This window comes from Trichechus manatus, unplaced genomic scaffold (genome assembly GCF_000243295.1).
Source record: "Trichechus manatus latirostris isolate Lorelei unplaced genomic scaffold, TriManLat1.0 scaffold00048, whole genome shotgun sequence".
Taxonomy (NCBI): domain Eukaryota; kingdom Metazoa; phylum Chordata; class Mammalia; order Sirenia; family Trichechidae; genus Trichechus; species Trichechus manatus.
Genome location: NW_004443984.1, coordinates 5,908,940 through 5,936,129, shown reverse-complemented (window position 1 = coordinate 5,936,129; position 27,190 = coordinate 5,908,940). Strand labels below are relative to the sequence as shown.

General features: G+C 46.4%; 1 protein-coding gene across 2 annotated transcripts; it reads right to left on the bottom strand.

Annotated features, from left to right (window-relative positions):
• Window positions 1–8: 8 nt before the first annotated feature.
• On the bottom strand, window positions 9–22,062 carry HMGCL (3-hydroxy-3-methylglutaryl-CoA lyase). Of its 2 annotated transcripts, XM_004377123.2 has the most exons (9): window positions 21,960–22,062; window positions 15,290–15,373; window positions 12,340–12,447; window positions 11,543–11,638; window positions 10,724–10,872; window positions 6,084–6,147; window positions 4,176–4,364; window positions 2,759–2,884; window positions 9–1,725 (listed from the first exon to the last, which is right to left on the bottom strand). In XM_004377123.2, the coding sequence occupies exons 1-9, from the start codon at window positions 22,017–22,019 to the stop codon at window positions 1,624–1,626; spliced, it is 978 nt and encodes a 325-aa protein (XP_004377180.1). In that variant the 5' UTR covers window positions 22,020–22,062; the 3' UTR covers window positions 9–1,623. The 2 variants fall into 2 exon arrangements, with proteins under 2 accessions (XP_004377180.1, XP_023587878.1); XM_023732110.1 differs by lacking the exon at window positions 21,960–22,062 and having other exon boundaries at window positions 15,290–16,323.
• Between the last annotated feature and the right edge of the window lie 5,128 nt (window positions 22,063–27,190).

Below are 27,190 nucleotides of genomic sequence, written 5' to 3'. Positions count from 1 at the left end.
AAGCGCACGGTACCATCCCCATAACCAGGGCGGTTAGCGGAGGAAAGGCGTGGCTCGGATTATCGTGCCCGTGACTGGAGGGGCAAAGGTCCGCTCGCTGGCCAAGCCCTCAGATCTCCGCGCAAGCGCGATCGCTCGCTTTATTCCCCAGGAGCAGGCGAAGGGCAGGAAGGAAGGCGATCAGGACCCTCGGGGCCGCTCGGCAGCTGTTAAGCAGCAGGAACGACAAGGTCGGGGGCGGGGCTGACGAGCCCCTGGCCCCAAGGTAACCAGAGGTTTTCAAACTTTTTTGTATTTGCCAAACTCATTCCTCAAATTAAGTCTTGCGTGAAGTATGCGACTATGTGGAACAAAGGCAAAAGGGAGCTGCGCTGATTGAAGCGGGGGGTGGGGGTCGCTCTCCCCCTACCCAGAGGCTCCTGGTCCTGGGAAGTCTCCTTTGAAAGACACCTCGAAAGCTAAAATAGGCGTTACAGTGCTAAGTGCTCTCGGCCCTCACACGAACTGTGCCCCTCTATCTGCTAGAGAGGATTGCTTCTTGCCTACCGTAATAGGTTAGAAAATGATTGTATGCTTCTGCTCAAAAGAAAAGTAGGGCTAGAATGATGTGTAAAAAGTTGTGCCACATTGAGTGATGAGACCTGAGCACAGAAGTACACAGGCGTTTCCTCAGCCTGGAGTGCCCTCCCTGGCCCGGGTCCAGCAAGAATGACTGACAGACCCCAGAGCCTAAGGTACAGAGAAGTGAGCGCTCCAGCTAGCAAGCCAGACTGCTGGCCAGGCCTGCCCAGGCCGAGGGGACCAAGTGCCGGCTGCAGCCCACCAGGAAGCTTGTGTAAGTGCCCTGGCTCAGAGGCAGGAGCCTCAGAAACCTTCTCTTGGGGTGTTCTGGCAGCCAGTGCTGCAGGCATTCTCCTGAGACCAAAGCTCACTGACTTCCAGTCACTATGAATTTGAGGTTCAGGTGAGTAAACAGGGAAGAAACCAAATGATTAATAAACTGCTTCAAAGTCTCCATTTTCCCATCAGAGTGCAACATTGTAAAGACATTTTATTCCCCAACAGTCTCCCTCAGTCTCACATACACACACACCTGCACAACAGAATACTGGGATGGTTCTGCTGTCATTAAACCTTTAATTACATAAGCTGTTTTCAAAAATCACATTCAGAGTGGAGAGCATCACCCATGAGAATTTCCAACGGTGCTCGAGTTGGCAGTTGGCCACCCCACGGCCATGTCCCTTTGCTCTAAGAAGTCAGAGAGCAATGGCCCCAAGGCCAGAGCAGGGTCAAGCTGTGTAGAGGGTAGCTAGCTGGTAGCTTTCACCCAGAGAGGGGGCTCTCAGATCAGCCCAAGCCAAGGACCTGGACTCCCAAGTGCCCTCAGTGGACACATTCAACTGCTGGGTCCACAGTGAAGGGACATATTCAGCCCCCAAAGCCTCTTACTCAGGTCCGGGAGGGAGGGCTGAGGCCAAGTGGCTCCTTCTGCTCCTCTCCTCCTTTCTGTGAGGTACCTGCTTTTTTCAATTTCATTTCCATTTCCATACCCCTGTCCGTGATTCATCCATGCATGCCCTACTCCCATACGGTCCCCAGAACTTTGGGTGGCCAAGGAGCTCAGAGTTTACAGGTGGCCTGAGCCACTTTGGAGCTGGTTTTTCTGTTCAGGGCCTGACAGATAAAGGTCCCAGCTTCCAGGAGCTTCTGGAGGTTCACACCCTTTGAGAAACAAGTTAGAGAAAGCAGTAAGTCATGACATGCCCTCCACACCCAGAGAAACATCAGACTGGACAGGCAGTTGGGATACTGGAGAAGCAAAGGTGAAGACAAACAGGTTCTTGTTCCTCTTGACAGTGGGACACGGGCTACCTGTGAGACCGTGTCCTTCTGACATCTGGGGTTAGCCTCTGACTCCCCATTGTATAAGAGGTTCCAATCTGTGCAATGGTTTACAGTTCCACTGCGAGGGCAGCGGGTAGCATCAGTCTTGTGCAGTACTCCACCTCAGGGCCTAAAGCAGGGCCTGGTCACAGTGGCCAAAAACTGCATATTGAAGTAAGGACTGTGAGGCAGAGAGAGGTAGGACTGAAAACATCAACCCGATGGCCAGGCCGAAAACCTCTGTTCATAACTGTAGCTCGTATTTAGTGATGCTCGGCTAAGACCTGTACATATGTTTCCTTACTTAATCTTTGTAACAGCCCTGAGATAGATGCTATTATTATTCCCATTTTGGAGGCTCAGAGAGGTGAAGTAATTTGTCTAAGGCCACAGAGCCTGTGAGTAGAGAGCTAGATTTTAAACGCAGTTCTGTCTGATCAAAGCACAGATGCCACATTGCTTCCATCCCATCACCGAAGGCCCTCACTGACTGGGCAGAGCCCATCGTGCTGTCCAATTCTACTGCCCTCGTTTTACAGAGAACAAAACAGGCCCAGAGAGAAGTGCCTCATTTCAGGGCATGGGCCTGACCGCTTTCAGGGCTTTTTCCTACACCCTGGTGCCTCCTAGAACTGAACTGTCAGAGTCATAGGAGAGCCTGGCTTTCTTGTTCCCAGCTCATGGCTTCGTTCAACCACATGCTGCCGCTTTAAAAACATAAAGACAGAACACCCCTACTCCCCTGGGACCCTTCCCCGCTTGACCCACTCCTCCACAAAAACAAAAATAAACCATCAGCTGCTGCCCTCGGGGTCCAGGCGGAGTTCTGATCAGTTCAGGGCTGTCGCCACCAGGGGGCAGGCTGGCTTACCGTGTGAATGCCCAGGCCGGTGAGCATGTAGACGAGGTCCTCTGTGGCCAAGTTTCCTGATGCCCCCTTTGCATAGGGACAGCCTCCAAGTCCTGCCACAGAAGAGTCCACGACACTCACTCCCATCTAAAAACATAAGGATGGTGAAACGTGGAGGATGGAGGACCAGGGCCTGCAAAGCTGGTCCTCACAAACCACCCAATTGTCTGCGGCCTGAAAGTTCACTGAGAGGTGTTCATTCCTTTGCCTTATTCTGTTGAAGTGAAAATCCCACTGAAAGAGGTGTTTCTCCTCTTCATTCCTGGAACAATGCGAGCGAGTCTTTTCTGTGTACAGTTTCCGCTGCCTGTAATGTCTTTCCTCCATTCCTTTCATGGCCGTCTCCTTGCCCTTTAGGTCTCAGCCTAAAAGCCACCTCCTCAGGGAGGCCCTTCCTGACCACCAACCTGACCCCTCTCACTGTGGAGACTCCACACTCCTGACGCTTGCCAGGAAACATTTACCGCAGCCCCCAGGCTACTGCCTAATAGATACCTCACACTTCACACATCAATAAAGCGAACTCCTGATCAGCCTGCCACACACCTGCTCCTTCCACAGGCTTCCTCACCACCGTCTCTGTCATCTGATTATAGCCTCCAAACTGGTTTCTCTGCTTCTGCCCCTGTCCTCCTACAGTCTGTTCTCCATTCAATAACCAGAGGGAACCTTTTAACGGGAAAAAATCTGATCATACCCTTCCCCCTCCTCTGCTCGAACCTGATAGCTCCCAGCTCATAGAAAGAACTGAAGTCCTACAGGGCCTTCCCAATCTGGCCTTGTGCACCCCGAGGTCCTCTCTACCACCCTCCCTTCGTTCATGCTGTGCCTGCCATATACCTCCTGCTGTTCCCTGAACACGGCAAGCACCGAGGTGTACCTGCTGTTCCCATGCCTGGGACACCCCCTATCCCAAGCCTGTGTATGGCCCACTCCCTTGCTTCTGTCAGGTCTCTCCCATATGTCACCTTCTCAGTGAGGCCACTCTATATAAAGTAGCTGGCCCACCTTAGTCTTACTAGGTGGTTCTGCCTGGTACCCTTTCCAACCACTTCACTCCTTTGCATCCTGCAAGCCTCGCTCAGGCCTCACCTCTCCTGGCAGAGCCTCTGTGACTGCCCCGGCTGGGACAAGGTGCCTCTCCAGGCATCCTCAACCCTGTGCTCTCCTCTCCTGGCATCTGTCATGATGCATAAAGATTAGCATGTAACCCCCTAACAGACAGATGTGGGCACTTTCAGGGCAGGGCCACATGTCTGTGTCCACCATGTTCAGCCCAGGGCCTGGTCAGGCATCAGTAAATGTTTGCTGAAAGAAGAAATCAAACCAAGCTGTCCTGCCCCACGCCCTTTGGGATAGTGGGGCACACCCTGATTACCTGCAGGGCCATCAAGATGTTGGCCAGGGCCTGTCCGTAGGTATCATGGCAGTGGACAGCCAGGGCAGCCACAGGCACCTCATGCATGACAGCGGACAGCATGTCCTTCATGACCCCTGGGGTGCCCACGCCAATGGTGTCCCCCAGGGAGATCTCATAACAGCCCATTGAGTACATCCTCTTGGCAACCTGGGGAAGCAAGCAGGCATTGGAGAACACCATGTTCCACCAGCCGGGGCCCGAGAGCTCAGGGGCGGGGGTCCTTGGCCTGGGCAGAGCACCTCCAGGGTGGGTATGAAGTGCTAAATTCCTATCAGCTCATAGGTGCCTCACAATTTAATCAGGAATAATCATCCTCATTCGACTGAGCCTTAAAGCAGCAGAGCCAGCACCATGGCAGGGCTTGTGGCTCCAAACCCTGTGGTTCCTCACCACCCATGTTTCTCAAACTCAGTCCTTCACTCACCACTTACATACATTGTCATTCCTAGGTGCTGGAACCAGGAAAATTGATTCTTTTCATGTAGCTTTAGCCTCGGCAACGAAAACCAAACCAAACCCATTGCTGCTGAGACGATTCTGACACATGGCGACCCCACTGTTACACAGCAGAACTGCTCCAAAGGGTATTCTTGGCTGTAATCTTTACAGAAGCAGATTGCCAGGACTTCCTTGCGCAGCACTGCTGGGTGAGTTTGCACCACCAACCTTTAGGTTTGCAGTTGACTGCAAACCACCTGTGCCACCCAGGGACCTATAACCTCAGCAATAAGACCTGTGAAATCATGGGTCTGAGGTACTAGTTATAAATTTTTAACAGAGGTACGTAACTATTGAAATTTTAGAAGTCCGTTTGCATACCCCTAAAATCACTGCAAGACTAGAGTGGTATAGGCCCCACCCAAGGAGACGCTGCCCCTGCCAGGCTGCTGGATAAGGCAGAGGAAGGATGGTACACACGGCCAGGTACACAGATGATACTCAGCAATGACATACCAGATAAAGGAAGCGCTGGCCCCTCCACCACTGCCCACACAGGCAGTATGAGGAGCAGGCAGCCTCTGTCAGGAGGCAGCAGGGGGAGTGGAAGGAGGAGCCCTCTGGAGTCATGTGATACCAGAGTCAGATCCCAGTTCTGCTGCTCACAGCCACAGGGCCTCGGGCAAGGGACTTAACCTTTCTAGAGTTTCCATTTCTGCTTCTGAAAAATGGTGATGACCCCTTGTAGGGCCACGACGAGGACTGGGGCGCTGGGAGGCAAGGACCTGGAGTACAGCACCACTCTCAACAGCACTGCTCTGGTTCCCATTCCCCATACCTGGATGTTACATGGGGCTGTGGGAAGGGCGAGTGGGCTGTCAGGTGGACAGAATCGGGTTTGAGCCTTGGTTTCACCATTTACAACCTGTGTAGCAAGTCATCTAGTCTCAGTTTCCTCAACTATAAAATGGAATAATACTACCAAATTTGCAGGGTGGTCTTGAGAACTAAATGACATAAGCTCTTGGGCTTCTCAAAATCATCTCCCGCACTGTGCTCCTCTCAGTGTTGACCTGGTCACTGTGCCAAGGGCGTCAAGGGTTTGGCCCCTCCAACCAAGAACTGTGGGAATCCCTCCTCAGAGGTCTACACACAGTAGATGCTTAATTATCACCTGCTGATTGACCACAACTGAAAACGGAATCAGAGGCTTTTCCTCTGGGGTAGAGGATGAGCTTCAAAGACTACATGCCTGGCCAGGAGGTGGCTTCCAGGGAGCAAGTTCAGGGTTGTGCACACAGGAGGACTTAATAAAGGAGCTGGGTGAATGAAGGACATCAGTGACCCAGTAGGAAAGGGTGGGAAGAGGAATCTCTATACTTAGGGGTAGGCAAGTCAGCCAAAACCCCGGCCCCAACAGACACACACCTCAGCTACTTTAGCCAGGGAGATCTTTCCTTCGTAGGGGCATCCAAGCACGCAGGAGACGTACCTGCGGGAAGACAGGGAAGGAATGAAGTCAGTGCCCCTGAGCTCTCTGGCCAGCAGGGCTGAGGCCAGGTGGCTGTTTGACACTCATCCCTGGTTGGCCTGCAGTCACAAAACCTGAAGCTGGGTGGGAGGCAAAAACCAAAAAACCAAACCGGTTGTCGTTGAGTCGAATCCGACTCATGGAGGCCCTATGTGCCACCTACAGCCTTGGGCGGGAGGCAAAGTGGGGTTGAAATTAGAGGTGAGGCCAGAACGCAGGTACTGCTGCTTAGCACCAGGAGGGGGCAGTAGAGACCCATGGCAGAGAAGGGAGGGGGCCTAACAGGCCTGTATTTCAGCAAGTAGGAGCTGCTTAGGCCTCAGGAGAGCCAGCCAAGGATTTACAATAAGAGTCAAAGACCAACCAAGAAGGAAAAGCTAGAGAGGGCAATACGAGCAGGCACCTGAGCTGTATGGCGCTGAGGTAAAGCGGAACCAGGCACCAAGGTAGCTGGGGCTGGCACTCATAGGAGGAGACCCAGGACTAGATGAAACCGAAGGCAGGAACAAGAGCTGGGTAGGATATGAGTCAGTAGTAGGCTGGACGGGCCTGAGGGCCAAAGGCTTAGCTGCTCCACTGAGTTGCCAGAGGATTCATTCATTCATCCAACTGATATTTACTGAGTTGCCTACTATGTGCCAGGCACTGGGCACAGAGCAGTGAGCAAGACTGATAAGGTCTCTACCCCCATGGAGCTGACTTCTAGTCAGGGAGAAAGCAAACAGACAGGCAATCAAATAAGTAGGATAATCCCAGAAACTGATGCACTATGAAGGAAAGAAAAGGAAAATGTGATAGGAACAACTGTTGTTGTCAGGTATCACTGAGTTGGCTCCAACTCATAGCGACCTTATGTGTAACAGAATGAAATGCTGCCTAGTCCTGCGCCATCCTCACAATCATTGTGATCTTTGAGCCTATTGTTGCAGTCACTGTGTCAGTCCAGCTCATTAAGGGGATCCTTCTTTTTAGCTGACCCTCTACTTTATCAAACATGATGTCCTTCTCCAGGGACTGGTCTCTCCTGATGACATGTCCAAAGTAAGTGAGACAAAGTACAGTGTGATGATCACTTGTGTGTGGCCTTTCCAGCCATGATCTTGTAACTCGCACCCAAGTGATTGGGCGGGACTATACAGATATGGTAATGGTAGCCTACCAAAGGGATTGGTCAGTTTTGCCATCCTGCTGGGCTTGAAATGAGCCACCCCAGAGGTGGGAAAGAGAAGATCCACCACCACCAAGAAAGAACATCCAGGAGCCAGCACATCCTTTGGATCCAAGATCCCTGCGCTGAGAAGCTCCTGGAAGCAGGAAAATGAGACAAGGAGTGAGCTGTAACCCTGAAGACAGTGAGAAGTTGTGGCAAGAGAGACCCGGCAGCAGAGATCCAGCAGGAGGAGACTGCACAGTGGGCTTCCTGGCCTATGGAGAGAGAACGGTGAGTGCCTTTGGGCAGAGGCCTAGGGCCAGGGAGAGGCTTGCCTACAAGCACGGCTGCGAAGAGGCTGTCCTTATGGAAGAAATGTATCCAGAGTGTTCCTAAGCCTAGATTGTAACTGTTACTTCCCTAATAAACCCCATAATCATTGAGTATTGTCTGTTGAGTTCTGTGTGGCCACTGCAAAGAATTAATGAACCCAGCAGAGAAGTAGAGGGACGGGTGGTGTCAGAATTGGTAAAGGTGGCGAACAGAGGAGGCATGTCTGACCTCTGCCTCATAGAAATCAGCCTTAAGCTGTTGATCTTGATCCTCCTTCCCTCTTGTGAAGTTAGAGGAGGTCCGAAACTGCTCCAAGCCATTCTGAAAGGAAGTCTCACCATCCTCACCATCCTCACTTCTAAGGAGCATTCCGGCTGTACTTCTTCCAAGAAAGATTTTTTCGTTCTTCTGGAGTCCATGGCATATTCAATATTTTTCGCCAACGCCATAATTCAAATGCATCCATTCTTCTTCGGTCTTCCTTTTTTATTGTCCAGCTTTCGCATGCATATGAAGCAAATGAAAATATCATGGCTCGGGTCACGTGCACCTCACTTAGTCAGCTTTGCTTTTAACACTTTGAAGAGATCTTCTGCAGCAGATTTGCCCAATATAATATGTCATTTGACTTCCTGACTGCTACTTCCACGGACATTTGATTGTTGATCCAAGAAGAAAGAAATCCTTGACAACTTCAATTTCTTCACCATTTATCATGATGCTGTTTATTGGTCCAGCTGTAAAGATTTTCATTTTATGTCGAGGTGCAATCCATGATGAAGGCTGTAGTCTGTTACCTTCATCAGTAACTGCTACAAGTCCCTTTCACTTTTGGCAAACAAGGTTGTGTCATCTGCATATTGAAGGTTGTTAACGAGTCTTCCTCCAATCCTGATGTTGCATTTTTCTTCATATAGCCCAGCTTCTTGGATTATTTGTTCAGCATATAGACTGAATAAGTAAAGTGAAAGAATACAACACTGCCACACACCTTTTTCAATTTGAAACCAGGCAGTATCCCCTTCTTCTGTTTGATCCGTGTACAGGCTTCGCATGAGCACAATTAAGTGTTCTGGAATTCCCATTCTTTGCAATACTATCCATAACTTGCTATGATCCACACAGTTGAATGCCTTCAAGAAGTCGATAAAACACAGATAAACAACTTTCTGGCACACTCTGCTTTCGGCCAAGAACCATCTGATATCAGCAGTGATATCCCTCATTTCATGTCCTCCTCTGAATTTCTCTTTAACTTCTGGCAGTCCCCTGTCGATGTATGGCTGCAGCCGTTTCTGAATTATCTTCAGCAGAATTTTGCTAGCATGTAAAATAAATGATATTGTTCGATAACTTCCACATTCTCTTTGATCACCTTTCTTTGGAATGGGCATGAATATGGATCTCTTCCAGTTGGTTGGCCAGGTAGCTGTCTCCTAAATTTCTTGCCATAGATAAGTAAGTACTTCCAGCACTGCATCTGTGTGTTGAAGTATCTAAATTGGTATTCCATAAATTCCTGGAGCCTTGTTTTTCACCAGTGCTTTCAGCAACTAGAGGAGGCCTACAGTAGCTAGGACATGACACTGCTGCTGAGAGAAGGGAGATGATCTGCAGGAAGAGCATTCAAGGCCGAGAGATGAGCATATGTAAAGGTCCTGAGGTGGAAAAGGGCTGGGTGTGCTCAAGACACAGAACAGCTGAGGCACAGACAGCAATGGGCAGAGAAGCACAAGCTGAGGTTGGAGAGGTGGGCAGGGGCCTGATTATGGGGTCTTATAGGCTATGGTAATGAGTTTAGATGTAGCCGGCTTCTATTTCCACACATCCCATCAGAGCCAAGGCACCTTTAAAACCCTTTAGAGTCTAGCAAAGTACTTTGCATATTAAGAGGTATGAAATTTTTTGCTGGATAAATAATTTCAGACTCAAAGATCTCAGTGTACTTTTCCATTTTAATTCTCCCACTTATTCTCCAAACACTGCTGAGCAAGGAAAATATGAGATATTAAGAAAACAGCACAGGCTTGGGAGTCAGGTAATCTTAGTCTCCTTGGACTGATCTGCACAGGAGCACACCAGGGACTGAGAGAGACGCAGGCTCTGCCCTCGAGGTGACGGGAGAACTTAACAAGCAGCTAAGTGCTATGGTGGAGGATGTCCATGGAACTATGGGATCCCAGGGGAGGTGCACTAATTCCAACTAAGAGACCAGGAAAGCTGCTTAGAGGAAATGGCATCCACAAGAAGACCTGAAGAGTGAGCAGGAGTAGAACGTAGGAGGAAGAGTGTCTGAGTCTATGGAAAGCACGTGCAAAGGCCCAGAGGCAAGAGAGCAAGAAGGCATGTGCCAAACTGAAAGACATTCCAGTTGGGCTGGACTGTGGCCCGCAGAAGAAGCAGTGGCCAGTGGGGCGCAGTGAACAATGAGGCTGTAGAGAGCAGCCGGGGTTGAATCCCGCAGGGCCTTGCAAACCATGTGGAAAAGTCTGAACTTGGGGAGTCAATGAAAAATTTTTAACCAGGGAAGAGATGTGATCAGATACGCACTTTTGAGAGATCACCTGGTTGCAATCTGGAAAACTGTATGACCTTAAAGTAGCTATTCATACTCTCTGAGCCTCAGTTGTGTCATCTCTAAAGTGGGGACAGCCCTCTCCTTGCTGGACTGTTGTGTGGTTTAAGTTAGATAATGCATGTACAGTAGCTGGCACTGTCGCTGTTAAAGATGCGATACTGGAAACTTAAAGGCCTAAGGCAGTCTTCAAGGACATGTGAGGAGTTGCTGGTGAAGGCATGACCACACTAACCTCACAAGCCCCATTTAGCGTCTTACCTTGCCAAATTCCTCTTCACACCCCTCCCCAGTGAACTAACCCAAAACTCAGGCTTGAGAGAAAGCACTTGCTAGGATTTCTTCTGACCACACTTAGTTGGGCTGCCCAGTGCAGGATAAGGAGTGTGTGCGTGGGAGGGTCCCTTGACTGAGAACCTAGCCCCATTCCAGCATGGTTTTGAGGAAAAGATAGGCAGCACCAAAGTGGTCTGACTCACCCCCGCACAGGAATGCTGAGAGCCTGAGCTGCCTTTAAGACTTCGTCAAACCGCTGCAAACTCTCGTCGATGGAGCAGTTGATGTTCTTCCGAGTGAAGAGCTCCGAGGCAGCTCCAAAGACCGACACTTCCTTGGCCCCAGCAGCAACCTGCCACAGCCAGGTGAATTCCTTTCAGTATTTTTCTCATCAGAGACACTGACACAGAGGCCAAAAAACCCTTGTCTGGTGGTGAATTTTATGGTATATGAATTATATTGCAATGAAAAGAAAAAACCCCTGTTCTTTCCCCAAGGAAACTGCCCACCACCACACTGGAAACCACTCTTGAAAGAAGGCTTCTGCCTAAATGCAGAAGCAACATCTCCAATGGCGTTCTTGTCTGGAATCTTAAGAAAGTGGACAGATACCAGCAACTACTGTTGAAGCTCTTGTTGAGAGCTTCGTTACCTTTCTCCAGAGAGGAAGTGGGTAATAAAAACAAGAGCTAACATTTATTAGGCATTCACCTTATAGTAGGCTCTTGTTAAGCAATTTATATGCATTCTACGTTCTGAAATCCTCACAACTTTAGGTACTACTATTAGACCTATTTTATAGGCAGAAACTGAGGCTCAGAGAGGTTCAGTAACTTGTTAAGATCACAGAGCTGGGAGTAGCAGAACCAGGACTGCTCTGGGTCTATCTGATGGTGCTCTTCATCACTGGAGACAGCTGTTCAGACAGACATCCCAAGACAGGGGACAGAAGTCCAGACAAGGCAAGGACAAATGCAATCAATCTCATTTCAGGAGCCCCCCGCCCCAAGCAATCCTCTTACCGCAGTCTGGAAGCCTTTGAGATTTGGGATCAGAACTGGGTAGTTGATACCAGGAAACGTCTGAATGCCCTTTAAGACTTCAGCATGGTCAGCCATCTGGGAGCCAAAGGAGACATCGCCAAGTCATCACTGAGGGCAGTCAGAGAGCTTGGTCAGAGAAAACCTTTTTATCACAAAATCTCTGTTCTCCAGAACACTTGGAGAGTAAGTCCTTTGCATAGCTGAGTCTCCCCAAGGGCTAGAAAGCCCCTAGGTTTGGGTGATGCCCCCAACTTCTCCATATGGCCAAAACCACCAGCTTTACATAAGCAGTAATAATACTACCAGCCATTTACTGAGAACGTTCTCTGAGCCAGGCACTAGGCTCAACCCTCCTTCTGTTATCTAACGTTCATTTTTTTAACAGGGTCTTTCTTCCCCACTTGACCACCTCTGTGAAGCGGGAGTCATCAGTCTTTCCCTTTTACACGTGCAGAAACCAGAAACAGATATACAGATTCTAGACTGTTAGAGCCAAAGAGACCTGAAAGGCCATTTCCAATTGGGGGGGCGGGGGCGGGGAAGACCTCTCCAAGGTCACCAAGCAAGTCAGGGACGGAGGCAAGATCAGCTCTAGGCCTCCTGACTCCCAGTCTATGTTCCTTTTGCTGTGCCATACTGCTATGAATGACCTGAGACCTCTCAAAGCCAGGGACCCAGAACCCTATGTTCCCAACTTCTACTTACTTCTAAGGCAAATGCAAAACTTCCCATCCCTTTTATCTGAGAAATGCCTCTCACTGAGGGCTGGGGCTCACCTGGGGAACCCACTTGGGAGACACAAAACTGGTAGCTTCTATAACGGGGAGTCCCGCTTCAGAAAGCATGTCTATCAACTTGATTTTCACTGGAGTCGGTACAAAATTCTATAATGGAGAGAGAAACATCAGAAAAAAGACAGGTCGGCAGAGCTGGGGAAAAAATGGTCTCAGATGCAGTGTGTGTCAGTTCAAAGTTCCTAAGCCATGTGACTGTGCTTTTGCTACATCAAGCAGCTCACTTTCTTCTCAACCTCAGAACAGTGACACGAAGTCACATGTAATCCCCACCAATAGTGTGGTACAAGGCTCGTCTTCAGGTTCTAAAGACAGCAGTTTGCAGTGGAGGCAGCTTCTCACCTGGAAAGGAGTTAATATTTACATGGAAACAATCTTTTTCTGCCATGCAGACTTTTCCTTAACTGTGTGTTAATATATGGCCCATCATAAACAAATCGGGAGCAATGTGCTGTGACCTGAAAGGCGCAGACATGATGTACCGTGGGTTCTTTGGAATGGCACCCCCAAAGTATCATACCTTCCCCTTTTCCATCTCCCAACTTAGCTGGGACCTTGTCTTCGCACGCTCAGCCTATGGGTTCTCTCCCTTCCTCCTCCACCACGTCCTTGCCACTCATCAGATTTATGGACTCCTTTCCAAATCTACTGCCACTATCCTGTGCACACTGTGGCAAAACAGGTCTAACTGATCTCATCGCCTCCCAGGGTCTCACTCCACCAATTCATCCCACATGGGAATCCTCCTAAAAGGCGGTCTCTGTTGTCTCACTCTCCTGCTCAAAAGCCTTGCATGGCTCCCTAGTACCCACAGGATTAAGTCAAAATTCCTAAGAACTCCAAGTCCTTCTCACCAGGCCCTTCCACCCTCTGTCTCTCCAATTTCTTTCCCACTGTTTTAACTTAATCCATTCCACAAATAATTTTTGAGAGCCTTTTATGTTCCAGGCATTGTGCTAGGTCCTGGGATACAGAAATGAGCAGAAAAGACATGGTTCCGCCCTCATAGGGCTTACAGTTTATTGTTTCCAACAAGTACTCACTATTAAATCTAGGCTGGTCATACTTAGATTTAAAAAAAGAAAAAGAAAAAGCTTGTCTTATTGAAAAAATAATCCATATATGATTATTTCAGAAAAACATGCCAAAAACCAAAGAAAATCTCCCTTGAAACCTCCCAGACACAGCTATCAAGGCCTCCACCAGACTGAGTCCAGTACAGCCAGATGGTGCCTGGCTACCACCACGGACTGCTCTGACCAGGATCACAATAGAGGGTTCTGGACAGAGCTGGAGAAGGATGTAGAACAAAATTCTAACACACAAAAAACAGACCAGATTTACTGGTCTGAAAGAGGCTGGAGAAACCCCGAGAGTATGGCCCCCAGACACCCTTTTAGCTCAGTGGTGAACTCACTTCCGAGGTTCACCATTCAGCTGGGGATTGGACAGCCCCATAAAACAAAATGGGACTGATGAGGCACAGCAGTCCAGGGACAAGGACAAGAAGGCAGGAGGGGACAGGAAAGCTGGTGATAGGGAGCCCAAGGTTGGGTAAGGATAGTATTGCCATGTAGTGGGGTTGTTAACCACTGTCATAGGGCAACATGTGTACTAACTGTTTAATGAGAAACTATTTTGTTCTGTAAACCTTCATCTAAAGTGAGAATAGCAGCACAACTGAAGAACGTAATCGATGTCACTGAATCCTGCATGTAGAAATTTCTGAAATTTGAATTGGTGTACCTTTGGCTATGTATATTATCACCAAAAAAAAAAAAAGGTTGAGAAGGGAGAGGTTGACATGTTGAGAGGTTGTTAACCAATGTCATAAAACAATCTGTGTACTGACTGTTTAATGAGAAACTATTTGTTCTGTTAACCTTCACCTAAAGTACAATTAAAAAAAAAACAAAAACAAAAAACCTCCCAGAGACAGGGGGAGGGGGAAGTTTTTGTTTTGGGGGCATTAAGAGAAAAAACAAAAACTCCCATAGAATACTGTTAAAACTTGGATATTAACTTTCTAGATCTGTACAGTCCAATAAAGTAGCCACTAGCCATATGTGGTTAATTAAATGTAAATTAGTTGAAAGCATATAAAAATAAAAATTCAGTTTCTAAACCACACAAGCCACATTTCAAGTGCTCAACAGCCATATGTGCCCAGGGGCTACCAAACTGGACAGTGCAGGTGTACAACCTTTTCATCGTGACAGAAAGTTCTATGGGGCAACACTCATCTAGATCCCTCTCTATGCAGATGCTCCCACACATACATAAACTTTTTTGTTTCTTACACAACTAAAATTTTAAAACATATATACTGTTTTATAACCTGCCTCAGTCACTTAACATACATCTATATTAACAGCTTCATAATGTTCCATTGTATGAAAAGTCCATAATGTATGTGACCTAACCCTCCCCACATTGAACATTTAGGTTGTTTCTAACTGTTCTGCTACTACCAGCAGGGTCATGAGGAACATCCCGAAGGCTAAAGCTCTGCATGTCAGGCCTTGCTCTGGATAAACTCTCCTTCCGGGACCTGCTGAATCAAAAGGCAAGCTTGCTTTCCAGCTGTGTTCAGTTTCTCATTCCTCTTGATATACTCTGCTGATGCCCTATACCTGAAATGCCTTTTCCATGCTCTGCCTACTCAAACCCTATCCTCCTTTACCTTCACCTTATGCTCCCGCAGCACTCGCCGTCCTGGGCCTTGGGATGGACCTGGTGGCACCACACCTGTTGCACGGCCATCTTAGGTGGTCTGTCCCGGGTGCCCACCTGGCCTCCCCGACTCTGCACTAAGTTCTTCCAAAGCAGTGATCATGTCTTGCATAGCTCAGTCCACCCCCGCTGCACCTACCACATGGACCACTCAAAGGAGATGCTCGAAAAACCCTTTTTGGTTTTATTCCATCTTTACCTTTTCATTCTGTAGTCCATCTCGGGGGCCAACTTCCACAATTTTCACTCGCTTTGGAAGAGTGCCTACAGTTGAGGTGCTGACCTTCAGTTTAAAAGAGGAAACAAAAAGTAATAGGAAGAGATTGTCATATTTCTCCAGGGAGCACAAATCTGAAAGAATGGATCCATCTTTACTAATACTAAGAAGCATTCTTTCTCACCTGTTTAATTCACAATTTGGTCTGTTTTAGAATTAAGAATAAAAAGAATATTTCATTCTAGAAACAGGAATGAGCACGAGAGTCGTGCCTCCAGTACAGACTGTCCTCTGGAGTTGAGACTCATGTTTCCAGCTGCTGGTAGGACAGGTATGACAGCTCCACTGCACCTCTCACAAGCCATCGAAAACTTCGCAGTCGCCAAACCGACTCTTCAGTTTCTCCCAAAGCCCAGTCTGACTCCATCCTTTCTAGCTCAGTGAAAGGCATTACCTTGCACCCTGTTGCTTGAGCCACACACCTCACTCATCCCCTTCCTCATTCACCATGGCCTATAAGGCTCTGCATGATCTGGCTTCTGCCAACCTGTGACCTCATCACTTGTTCCTACTGCCCCAGCCCCTCCTCCTGTGGGGCCACTATGCCATAGTCCCACAGACCTTCTCTCTCCCACAGCAGGGCCTCTGGTGACTGTTCCTATTGCCTGGAATGCTCTTCTTGTCTGGCTCCCTCTTATCCTTCAGACTCAAAGAGGCCTCCTCTGACCACCCTTGCAAAGCAGCTTCCACCTGATTATTCTCTATTTCAGGACTACAACCATTTCCTTTAGAGCACTAAGAAGAATGCCTCCTCAATGTTTCCTCCATTTGAATACAGGAAGCTCAGTGAGGGACCCTGTCTGTCTTGATTTCCACTTCATCTCTCGTGCTTGGCACTGAGCTTGGTACAAAGTAAGCACTCATTAAAAATTACTGAAACAGGACTTCTGGGCAACATGGCGCTATAGTCAGAAGCACCACGCTGTCCGTCTGCATCAAAGATCAGAAAAACTAAGTCAAACAGAGTCACACGTCAATCCTGAAACCCTAAGCATCAAATGAAGAGATAAAGAACTCAGCCAAGCACCGAATGGAATAAGAAACTGACTGAGAATAGAGCATGAGGAGAGATACATGCAGAGGTCCCCTATCAGCTACCACAGCACGGGTCCGCCATCTTGGACTCCTATTGGAGATCGGCAAACAGGAGTTACAAGAAAGCAGCTTCAGGGAGCTTCCAGCAGGAGACAGAACAACCGGTAACCCACGATATAGGCTTTCCCACCCCCCAACCTTCTTCACCCCCACTTAGCCTCCTCCGCTTCCTGCAGCCACAGTCTATTGGCCGGGAAGCACGAGCTTCCCTCCAGAGCCGCTTGGATTCTACCCGCGTGCACTGGCCAGCTCCCTGAGTGCCATTTGTTGGCTGCTGGTGTTGCTTTTTTCTGCTTCTTTAGATTTGTTCCTTATCTCTCACCACCTCACCCTCCCTTCTCTCAAATACCTGGCTCCATGCGCCATCTTTGCTTCTTCCTGAAAGGCTGCGAAATACCGCTCAACTGTGAAACTGCTTCTCCGCCCGTGCTGCCATGCTCGTGGGACCCCTGGGGCTTTTTTGTTTGTTTGCTCTGATTTGTTCTATTTTGATTTGTTTGTTTTCTTTTTCTTTTCTTGGCTTGGGAGCCACTTCTAGGTACCGCGCAGCTTGGAAGTTAGTCCCTTACTCTGCGCAGACGCGCAGGGACATTCCTGGGGGTATTTCTTTTTTCTTTTTCTTCGTTTAGTTTTCTTCTCTTATTCCCTTTTTGTCCTTCTTCATTTCCAGTTTCTCAATTTATTCATTTTTTTCTTTTACCCTTTTCCTTTTTTTTTTCATTTTTGTTTTTCTCCATTTCTCAGTCTCTCATCTCTCCAACAGCAAGCTCATTTAGCATTCTTTTTTGTTTGTATGTTTTTGGCTCCTGTTCCTCTCTCCTCTCTCTCATCTTTCCCATACCCATCTTAGCTCCACATATCACAATCTACCCTCTCCTTCCTGCCCACCTGCACCGTGTGCTGAACATCACTCTCCCAAGCAGCACAGGCATGGCCTACTGGAACCTGCCCTGCACTGAAAAAAAAAAAAAAAAACTATAAAAAAAGAGAATTGTACATGTAGAAACTTTTGAAATGGTGTAACTTTGGTTATGTATATTTTCTCCAAAAAAAAAGGTCTTCAAGGTCGAGAAGGGAGAGTGTTGACATGTCGTGGGGTTGTTAACCAATGTCATACAACAATATGTGTACTGACTGTTTAATGAGAAACTATTTGTTCTATAAACTTTCATCTAATGTACAATAAAAAAAATTTAAAAAAAATTATTGAAACAACAAATACATGCATGAAGGGCACAGCAGTCCCAAAAACCAAAACCAAACCCGTTGAGTTGATTCCCACTCATAGTGACCTTATAGGGACAGAGTGGAACTGCCCCCTATGGTTTCCAAGGAGTGCCTGGTGGATTTGAACTGCCAACCTTTTGGTTAGCAGCTGTAGCTCTTAACCACTATGCCACCAGGTTTCCTATAGCTGTCCCAGAGGAGGGCAATTATTGGCTGTAGGGAAGCCTGGTTAGTCCTGAACTTCGTGTGTAGGGGGAGACTCTGTTCTATTACAATCATAGGCTGGCTGGTGACAAGAAGAGTGGGTCGGAGGGGAGATGACGCCCCTAGCAGCTGAAGACATTTAAAAAAAAAAAAAAAAGGCCTTCAGTTGCCTCTCTATAAAGTCTGCCCCAAAACTGCCTCTCCTTGCCACCAAGTAACATGAGGCTTATTTTCCCTCTTTGTCCTACCTTCTTAGTACTATAACTCTTCAAATGAATTTGTCTTACCAGATTTAATTGGGATTAACATCGCAATGGGGCAAAGGGTGAGGTGCACTGCTGCAACCTGCTAAGAATCCCAAACTCTCAAATCCTGAAACATCGAAGGAGGGAAATCGTCCTGGCTATGAGTCAGTTAGCTCGGCTGCTAACAGAAAGGCTGGAGGTTCAAGTCCACTGAGAGGCACCTCAGAAGAAAGGCCTGGTGATCTACTTTAGAAAAATCAGCCATTAAAAATCCTACGAAGCACAGTTCTACTCTGACTCACATGGGTTCTCCATGAGTTGGAACCGACCTGACGGCAACTGTTTTTTTATGAATCAGTTGGAACTTGAACAACTCACTTGAACTGGCCTTCCTAGAGACAAAGGTGATGGGCCATTAAACCTCATGAAGTCACCAGGCTAAGTTGGAAGGTCCCTGCAATGCGAATTTCCCACCAACAGGTATGTCCAGCCTCTGCTGGCACATTGCCCTAGAATTACCCTATTGAAATGTAAGCTTCATGAGGGCAGAGACTTTGTTTTATTCACTGCTGTGTCTGGAAACCCTGGTGGTGTAGTAGTTAAGAGTTCGGCTGCTAACCAAAAAGTTGGCAGTTTGAATCCACCAGGCGTTGCTTGGAAACCCTATGGGGCAGTTCCATTCTGTCCTATAGGGTCGCAATGAGTTTGCTTTGGTTTTTTTATGTCTTCAAGGCCCTGGGACAATGGTAGGGTTCAGTAACTATCTCTTGAATGTAGTTGAGAGAGGTAAAACCTGCTTCCAAGTTCCTTTTATTAGATTAGAATAAACTCATTTCCACTTCTGTCTTAAAAGCTGCCGTTAACAGAAATACAACAAGTGGATGGTTTTAATGAAGAGAAGTTTATTTCCTCACAGTCAAAGTAGGCTAAAAGTCCAAATTCAGGGTGTCACCTCCAGGGGAAGGCTTTTTCTCTTTGTCAGCCTTCTCATCAATGTTCCCCTGGACTAGGAGCTTCTTGGCGCAGGGACCTCAGTCCAAAGGACGCGCTCTACTCCCGGCGCTGCTTTCTTGATGGTATGAGGTCCCCCTGTCTCTCTGCTCACTTCTGTCTTTTATATCTCAAGAGATTGCCTCAGGACACAGTCCAGTCTTGTAGATCCAGTCCTGCCTTACTAACACAACTGCCACCCATCCTCCCTCATTAACATCATAGAGGCAGGTTTACAACATACAGGAAAATCACACAGTACCAGGAATCATGGCCTAGCCAAATTGATACACACGTTTTTTGGGGGACATAATTCAAACCATGACAACTTCCTTCCCCATAACAGCCCATCATATAATAACAACTGAAAGACAACACTCACATTTATCAGGCATTTAATAAACCCTGGTGGCATAGTGGTTAAGAGCTACAGCTGCTAACCAAAAGGTCAGCTGTTCGAATCCACCAGGCGCTCCTTGGAAACTCTATGGGGCAGTTCTACTGTGTCCTACAGGGTCACATTTAGTCAGAATCAACTCGATGGCAACGGGTTTTTTTGGTTTCAATATTTGCAGGTATTTATAACAGCCTTTTACATATTCACCTGTATTATCCTCTCAACAACCTTATTAGATAGGAACTACTATAATCTCTATTTTACTATCTGTGAGAAATCTGAGGCCCAAAGAGATCAAGTAACTTTCCCAAGGTCACAGGGCTAGCAAGTCACTAAGCCAAAATTTGAACCTGGCAGTGTGACTCTAGACGCTCCTAACTCCTAGGCCATGTTGCCTCTTTGCTACCCTTCAGTCCCCCAGTGGTCTGTAAACCACCCAAGTTCTTTCCCTCTGTAAAATTCTGCTCAGAGATGATCCCCTCTAACCACACAAGTCCTATGCCACAGTCTCCTGTGCTATAGTGTACCAATATCAATAACAACAGTTAATATTGACTAAAGACCAGTACTAACTACTGGGACTATCATCATCCCAACTCAGTGGAGGAAGAAATGAAGCCTCAGAAAGATTACCCAAAATTACACAGATAGGAAGTGATGGAGCTTGGATTTGAACCCAGGTCTGGTTCTGATACCAAGATTATGCTAGTAACCCCATGGGGACCTATCATCACCCACCTTATTACACCAGGAATTTTTTTCAAAGTACATCAATACCTACCATCTCATTTGATTTTCTTAACTTTCCAAGTTGGAATTACCATCTTTATATTGTTGTTGTTGTTAGCTACCATGAGTCAGTCCCTGACTCATGGAGACCCATGCACAAGGGGATCAGACCATTGTAATCCATAGGGTTTTCTTGGCTGCTTTTTTGGAAGTAGATCACCAGGCCTTTCTTCCTAGTCTGTCTTAGTCTGGAAGCTCTGCTGAAACCTGTTCAGCAACATAGCAACACGCAAGCCTCCAAAGACAGAGGGGTGGTGGCTGCACATGAGGTGTAGTGGCCACGAACTGAACCTGAGTCTTCCACATGGAAGGCAAGAATTCTACCACTGAACCACCACTGCCCCATCTTCATTGTACCCATGAGTAATTGGTGGAAGTAGGTGAGCTAGAAATGACATTAAAGTGGCTTTCTGAGAAGGGTACACTGCCAGGACAGTGTAATTTTTCCCACCATACAGCTCTATGGAAACCCTGCTGGCATAGTGGTTAAGATCTACAGCTGCTAACCAAAAGGCTGGCAGTTGGAATCCACCAGTAAGTAGCTCCTTGGAAACCCTATGGGGCAGTTTTACTCTGTCCTATAGCGTTACTGCAAGTTGGAATGGACTTGATGGCAACAAGTTATACAGCTCTAACTCATTCTAAACTCTATCCAAGGTAATAACATCACCACTGGTAGATCACTTACTAAGAGCCCCGGCAATGCCAGATGCTTTATCTACATTTTATTTAATCTCCAAAACAACCCTGAGATATAACAACAACAAAAAACCAACCCAAACTGACGGCCTTCTAGTCGAATTCCCACTCATAGTGACCCTATAGAATGGAGTTGAACTGCCCCATAGGGTTTCCAAGGCTGTGAATCATTACGGAAGCAGACTGCCGCATCTTTCTCCCACTGAGCGGCTGGTGGTTTACAGCCACTGACCTTTCCGGTTTAGCAGCCAAGCGCCTAACCTATTTCTAAAACCTGGGGTTCAGAGAGTAAATAACGATGTCCCTCGACCGAGAAAGTGGCAGAGACACTGGGATACCGTAGCTTGAATTTTAACCAACACAATTTATTCAACCTTTTACACAACTAGGTCTGCTATACTTTCCATCCACTCACTGAGCATGGCAGAATGGGAAAACATCAGGATTGAACAGGCCGCGTACAATTTCAGGGGAATCACAGCCTGGCCCCACGCTGCCCATGTCCTGCTCGGCACGCTGGGATAGTCCCAAGCGTCTCCACAAGCAACAAGAGCTGCGAAGGGAAGCGGCAAGAGGGCCACCACGCGGGAGGAGGAGTGTTCGTGATTTTCACTAATGAGGAGGTTAGAGAGGTCTGAGGCTCAATTAGAGAAAGGAGCCAGGGTCACCGGGGAAGAGAACTGGACTGGGAATCAGGACGCCTGGGTTCGCGTCGCAGGTCTCCATGACCCAGGCAAGTCACTCCCCCTCTCCCGGTCTCAGTTTCCCTATACCCCTCAAGAGATTTGGAGGGGACCGGGAACGTCCAAGACTCCAAGGCACTCACGACTCTGGCCTAAGCAGCTGTCGGACTTCGCGTCTGGGAAAGCAGTTGCCACAGGTCAAACCTCGCACCCCCACCGTCACGGTGTCTGCAGGCCGCCCCCTCAATGGGCGAGGCACTTACAGCCCGGAGGGACGCCAAGCCCACCACTCGCAGCTGCACCGCCTTCTTCACGGTCGCCATCTTCCCCCGCGGCCGCACAGCTCAGTTCCTCTGGACCGCCAGCAGCAAAGACTGCGCCAGGTGGGCGTGGTCACCTTGGAGGCGGGGCCTCCGAAACGACTGCGATGACGCTATACGCAGGCTCCGCCGCCAGCCTCTCTATTTGTTTCTTTTGGGAAGATCTCTTTCCTTATTTACTGAGCGCCCATTGTTGTTAGTTGTGGAATATAAAGATGAACAAGTATAACCAAAGTTTTTGGTTTCATGAGTTTATAGTTTGGGGAGACAGACATTAATGGTCACACAAATAGTTGTATAATTACTACTTAGTAATAATAAGAAGCAACACTTACTATTTGCTACGCACTGTTCTGAGTTCTTTGCATGTATTTAACTCAAATTCAGCAAGATCTTCAAAATTCAGACTCAGGCAGTTGATGCCAAAGAAGGGAGCATCCTTTGATTTCATACCTTGAAGGATGAGTAAGATCTATCCAGGTGAAAAATAAGCAAGAAAAGCTTCTCAGACAGAGGAATTAGTATATGCAAATACCCTAAGGCAAAGAAATTGAATGCTTAGAGCAGAGTTTTTCAAAATGCGTGTGGTGACTCTTTAATCGGTCATAAATTCAATTAAGTGGATACCAACTGCTTTCTTTTTTTTAATAAATAGAAAATATCAGAGTTCTTTGTATGAGTAGTAAAGCTGAGGACTTTTTTGCAAAACGTCTGTTTGTTATATATGTCAACCAGGTTGCAATGTAAAATGAATTTCTTACTGTGAGTTGCAATCAGAAGTGTTTGAAAAACTTTGCTGTAGAAAGATGGAAAGAAGACCAGAATGATTGGAGAGCAGGGAGGGAGTAGGAAGGTAACATAAAATCAGATTGGAGAGGTCAGGGTCCATACCACAGGGCTCTGGAGAACACATTAATAATGATTCTCCCAAGAGCAATGCTTTTGGAGGGTTTTAAGCAGGGAAAAGTTTCATTCCCTTGTGTGCGGGATCTCCATGAGTTGGCAGCTGATTCAATGGCAGCTAACAACAACAACAAGCAGGGAGACCTGATCAAATCTGCATTTTGTAAATAGTCATTGAGGCTACTCTATGGATATGCAACTGGTGAGTGCACTGGCTCTGGCATTCTCAGGGGAAATAGAGAAGGCACTGTGCCTGCCTTCAAGGAGCTCAAGTTTTAGCTAGGGAGAGAACTAGACATGGTAAGTGTTCTGTTAGTCTTCCGTGGCACCAGAAATTTCCTTCTGTCATGACACTTAGAATGCTACTCACAGAATTCTAAACCTGCTGCCAGAGGGCTGAACTTGGTCCAAAGATGCTAGCTAGCATGGTGTTTGAAAACATGTCTGTAGCAAGGCATGTCTTTGCCAGTTCCTCAGTCCCTGCCACTACCGCTTGTTTCACAAATGTCTTCTTCACTTAGTTCCCTGTCTGCCCCTTGGCAAACTGCAAATGTATATTATTTACAAGCCCAGTTCAAAGTTGAGTGACTGCAGGACAGAGATTTTAACTGGTTGTTCACTGTGCTGTCCCCAATACCAAGTAAATACTAGCGAATGTACCAGACTCTGTGCAGGGTCACCCTCAGTTGAGATCTTATTTTAACCAAGGTGTTTTGTTTGTTTGCACTGTAACTTGCCCTCATTAAGAAGCTTACAAGAATATAATAGCAGCTACCATTTATTAGTCATCTTTTATATATCAGTCATGATATATAAAACTTTTACATAACTTATTTATCATAAAATCTACAAGACAGGTATTACTATTTCCATTTAAGAAATGAGGAAGCAAGTGCCCATCATCAGATGAATGGATAAATTATGATACATACACACAATGGAATACTACAAAACGATAAAGAACAATGATGAATCCGTGAAACATCTCACAACATGGTTGAATCTGGAGGGCATTATGCTGAGTGAAATTAGTCAGTTGCAAAAGGATAAATATTGCATGAGACCACAATTATTAAGAACTCAAGGAAAAGTTTAAACACAGAAGAAAACATTCTTTGATGGTTACGAGGGTGGGGAGGGAGGGAGAGGGGAATTCACTAACTAGGTAGTAGATAAGAATCATCTTAGGTGAAGGGAAGGACGGCACACAATACAGGGGAAGTCAGCACAACTGGACTAAAGCAAAAACTAAGAAGTTTCCTGAACATAACCAAACACTCTGAGGGACAGAGTAGCTAGGGCTGGGGTCTGGGAACCATGGTTTTGGGGAACATCTAGGTCAACTGGCATAACAAAGTTTATTAAGATAATGTTCTGCATCCCACTTTGGTGAGTGGCGTCTGGGGTCTTAAAAGCTTGGAGCAAAGGAGAATGAAGAACACCAAAGACACAAGGGAAATATTAGCCTAAGAGACAAAAGGGCCACATAAACCAGAGACTCTATCAGCCTGAGCCAGAAGAACTAGATGGTGCCCAGCTACCACCAGTGACTGCCCTGACAGGGAACACAACAGAGAGTCCCTGAAAGAGCGGGAGAAAAGTGTGGAGCAGAACTCAAATTCACATAAAAAGACCAGACTTAATGGTTTGTCTGAGACTGGAGGAACCCCTGAAAGCCATGGCTCATGGATGTTCTATTAACCTAGAACTAAAACCATTCCTGAAGCCCACTCTTCAAAGATTAGACTGGACTATAAAACATAAAATAATGCTCGTGAAGAGTGTGCTTCGTAGTTCAAACAGACACACAAGACCAAATGGGCGGCTCCTGTCTGGAGGCAGGATGAGAAGGCAGGAAGGGACAGGAAATGGCTGAATGGACACAAGAAACTCAGGGTAGAAAGTGGGAGTGTGCTGTCACATTATAGGGATTGCGACTAATGTCACATAACAATATGTGTATAAATTCTTGTATGAGAAATTAACTGGAGCTGTAAACTTTCATCTAAAGCACAACAAAAAAAGAAATGAGGAAGCAGATGCTTAAAAGAGGTTGGACAGCTTTTCTAAGACTATACATGGTAGGTAAGTTCAGAACCAGGTCTGACTACAGGGCATGGTTTTTTTACTGCATGCTACCACTATTTCTCTCTTTCCTCTTCCTTCTTCACCAAACTCTACAAATAAATATAAAACAATTTACTAAAAGAGATAGGTTGCTATTGCTAAGACAAAACCCTGTGCTAGATTCTGGGAATACAGTAGTAAGCAAGATTCAGGACAATTCTAAGCAACTTCCTCAGGCCTTCTGATTTGGTGGTATTAGGTTCTCTTACTAGGCTTTTTTGTTTTTGTTTTTAAATTGCTTTGACTTGTGAAGCAGGCTGGACATGCTAAGAGATTATTACCTTGCTTTAGGCAATGCTGGGTGCCTCTGTTGTTAAGTGCTTCCTTATTCATTACCCAGCTTTCGCTACCTGACCAACTGACTGGAAGAGATCCATATTTGTGTCCATTCCAAAGAAAGGCAATCCAACAGAATGTGTAAATTATTGAACAATATCATTAATATCACACACAAATAAAATTTTGCTGAAGATTATCCAAAAATGATTGTAGCAGTACATTGACAGGGAATGCATGCATACAAGGCGATTGAAAATACCATGGCTTGGGTCAGGTGCACCTTAGTCCTCCAAATGACATGCTTTTTTAACACTTTAAAGAGGTCTTTTGCAACAGATTTTCCCAGTGCAATACATTGTTTGATTTCTTGACTGCTGCTTCCATGGGTGTTGATTGTGCATCCAAGTAAAACAAAATCTTGACAATTTCAATATTTTCTCCATTTATCATGATGTTGCTTATTGGTTCAGTCGTGAGGATTTTTGTTTCCTTTATGTTGAGATGTAATCCATACTGAAAGCTCTGGTCTTTGATCTTCATCAGTAAGTACTTCAAGTCCTCTTTGCTTTCAGTAAGCAAGGTTGTGTCATCTGTACATTACACGTTGTTAATGATTCTTCCTCCAATCCTGATGCCCTGTTCTTCTGCACATAGTCCAGCTTCTCGGATTATTTGCTCAGCATACAGACTGAATAAGTATGGTGAAAGCATACAACCCAGGCAAACACTTTTCCTGATTTCAAACTATGCAGTATCCCCTTGTTCTGTTCGAACGACTGCCTCTTGGTGTACGTACTGGTTCCTCATGAGTACAATTAAGTGTTCTGGAATTCCTATTCTTCAAAATGTTATCCATAATTTGTTAAGATCCACACAGTTGAATGCCTTTAGATAGTCAATAAAACACAGGTAAACATCTTTTGGTATTCTCTGCTTTCAGCCAAGATTCATCTGACATCAGCAATGATGTCCCTTGTTCCATATCCTCTTCTGAATCCAGCTTGAATTTCTGGCAGTTCCCTGTTGATGTACGGCTGCAACTGCTTTTGAATTATCTTTAGCAAAATTTTACTTGTGTGTGATACTAATGATATTGTTAGATAATTTCCACATTCTTTTGAAAATCATCTTTCTTTGGAATGGGCACAAATATGGCTCTCTTCCAGCTGGTTGGCACAGTAGCTGTTCTCCAAATTTTTTGGCATAGACGAGAGTGCTTCCAGTGTTGCATCCATGTGTTGAAACATCTGAATTGGTACTGCCTCAATTCCTAGAGCCTTGCTTTTTGCGAATGCCTTCAGTGCAGCTTGGACTTCTTCCTTCAATACAGTTCTTGATCATAGGCTACCTCCTGAAATGGTTGAATGTTGATCAATTCTTTTTGGTCAGTGACTGTGTATTCCTTCCATCTTCTTTTCACGCTTCCTGAATCGTTTAACATTTTGCCCATAGACTCCTTCAATGTTGAAACCCGATGCTTGACTTTTTTCTTCAGTTCTTTCAGCTTGACAAATGCTAAGTGTGTTCTTTTTGGTTTTTTAACTTCAGGTCTTTGCACATTTCATTATAGTACTTTGTCTTCTCAAGCTGCCGTTTGTAATTTTCTATTCAGCTCTTTTACTTCATCATTTCATTTCACTTTAGCTACATTCAAAAGCAAGTTTCAGAGTCTCTTCTGACATCCATTTTGGTCTTTTCTTTCTTTCCTTTTAAATGACTTTTTGCTTTCTTCTTGTATGATGTTTTGACGTCATTCCACAACTCATCTGGTCTTCGGTCATTAGTGTTCAATGTATCAAATCTGCTCTTGAGATGGTCTCTAAATTCAGGTGTGATATACTCAAGGTTGTATTTCGGCTCTTGTG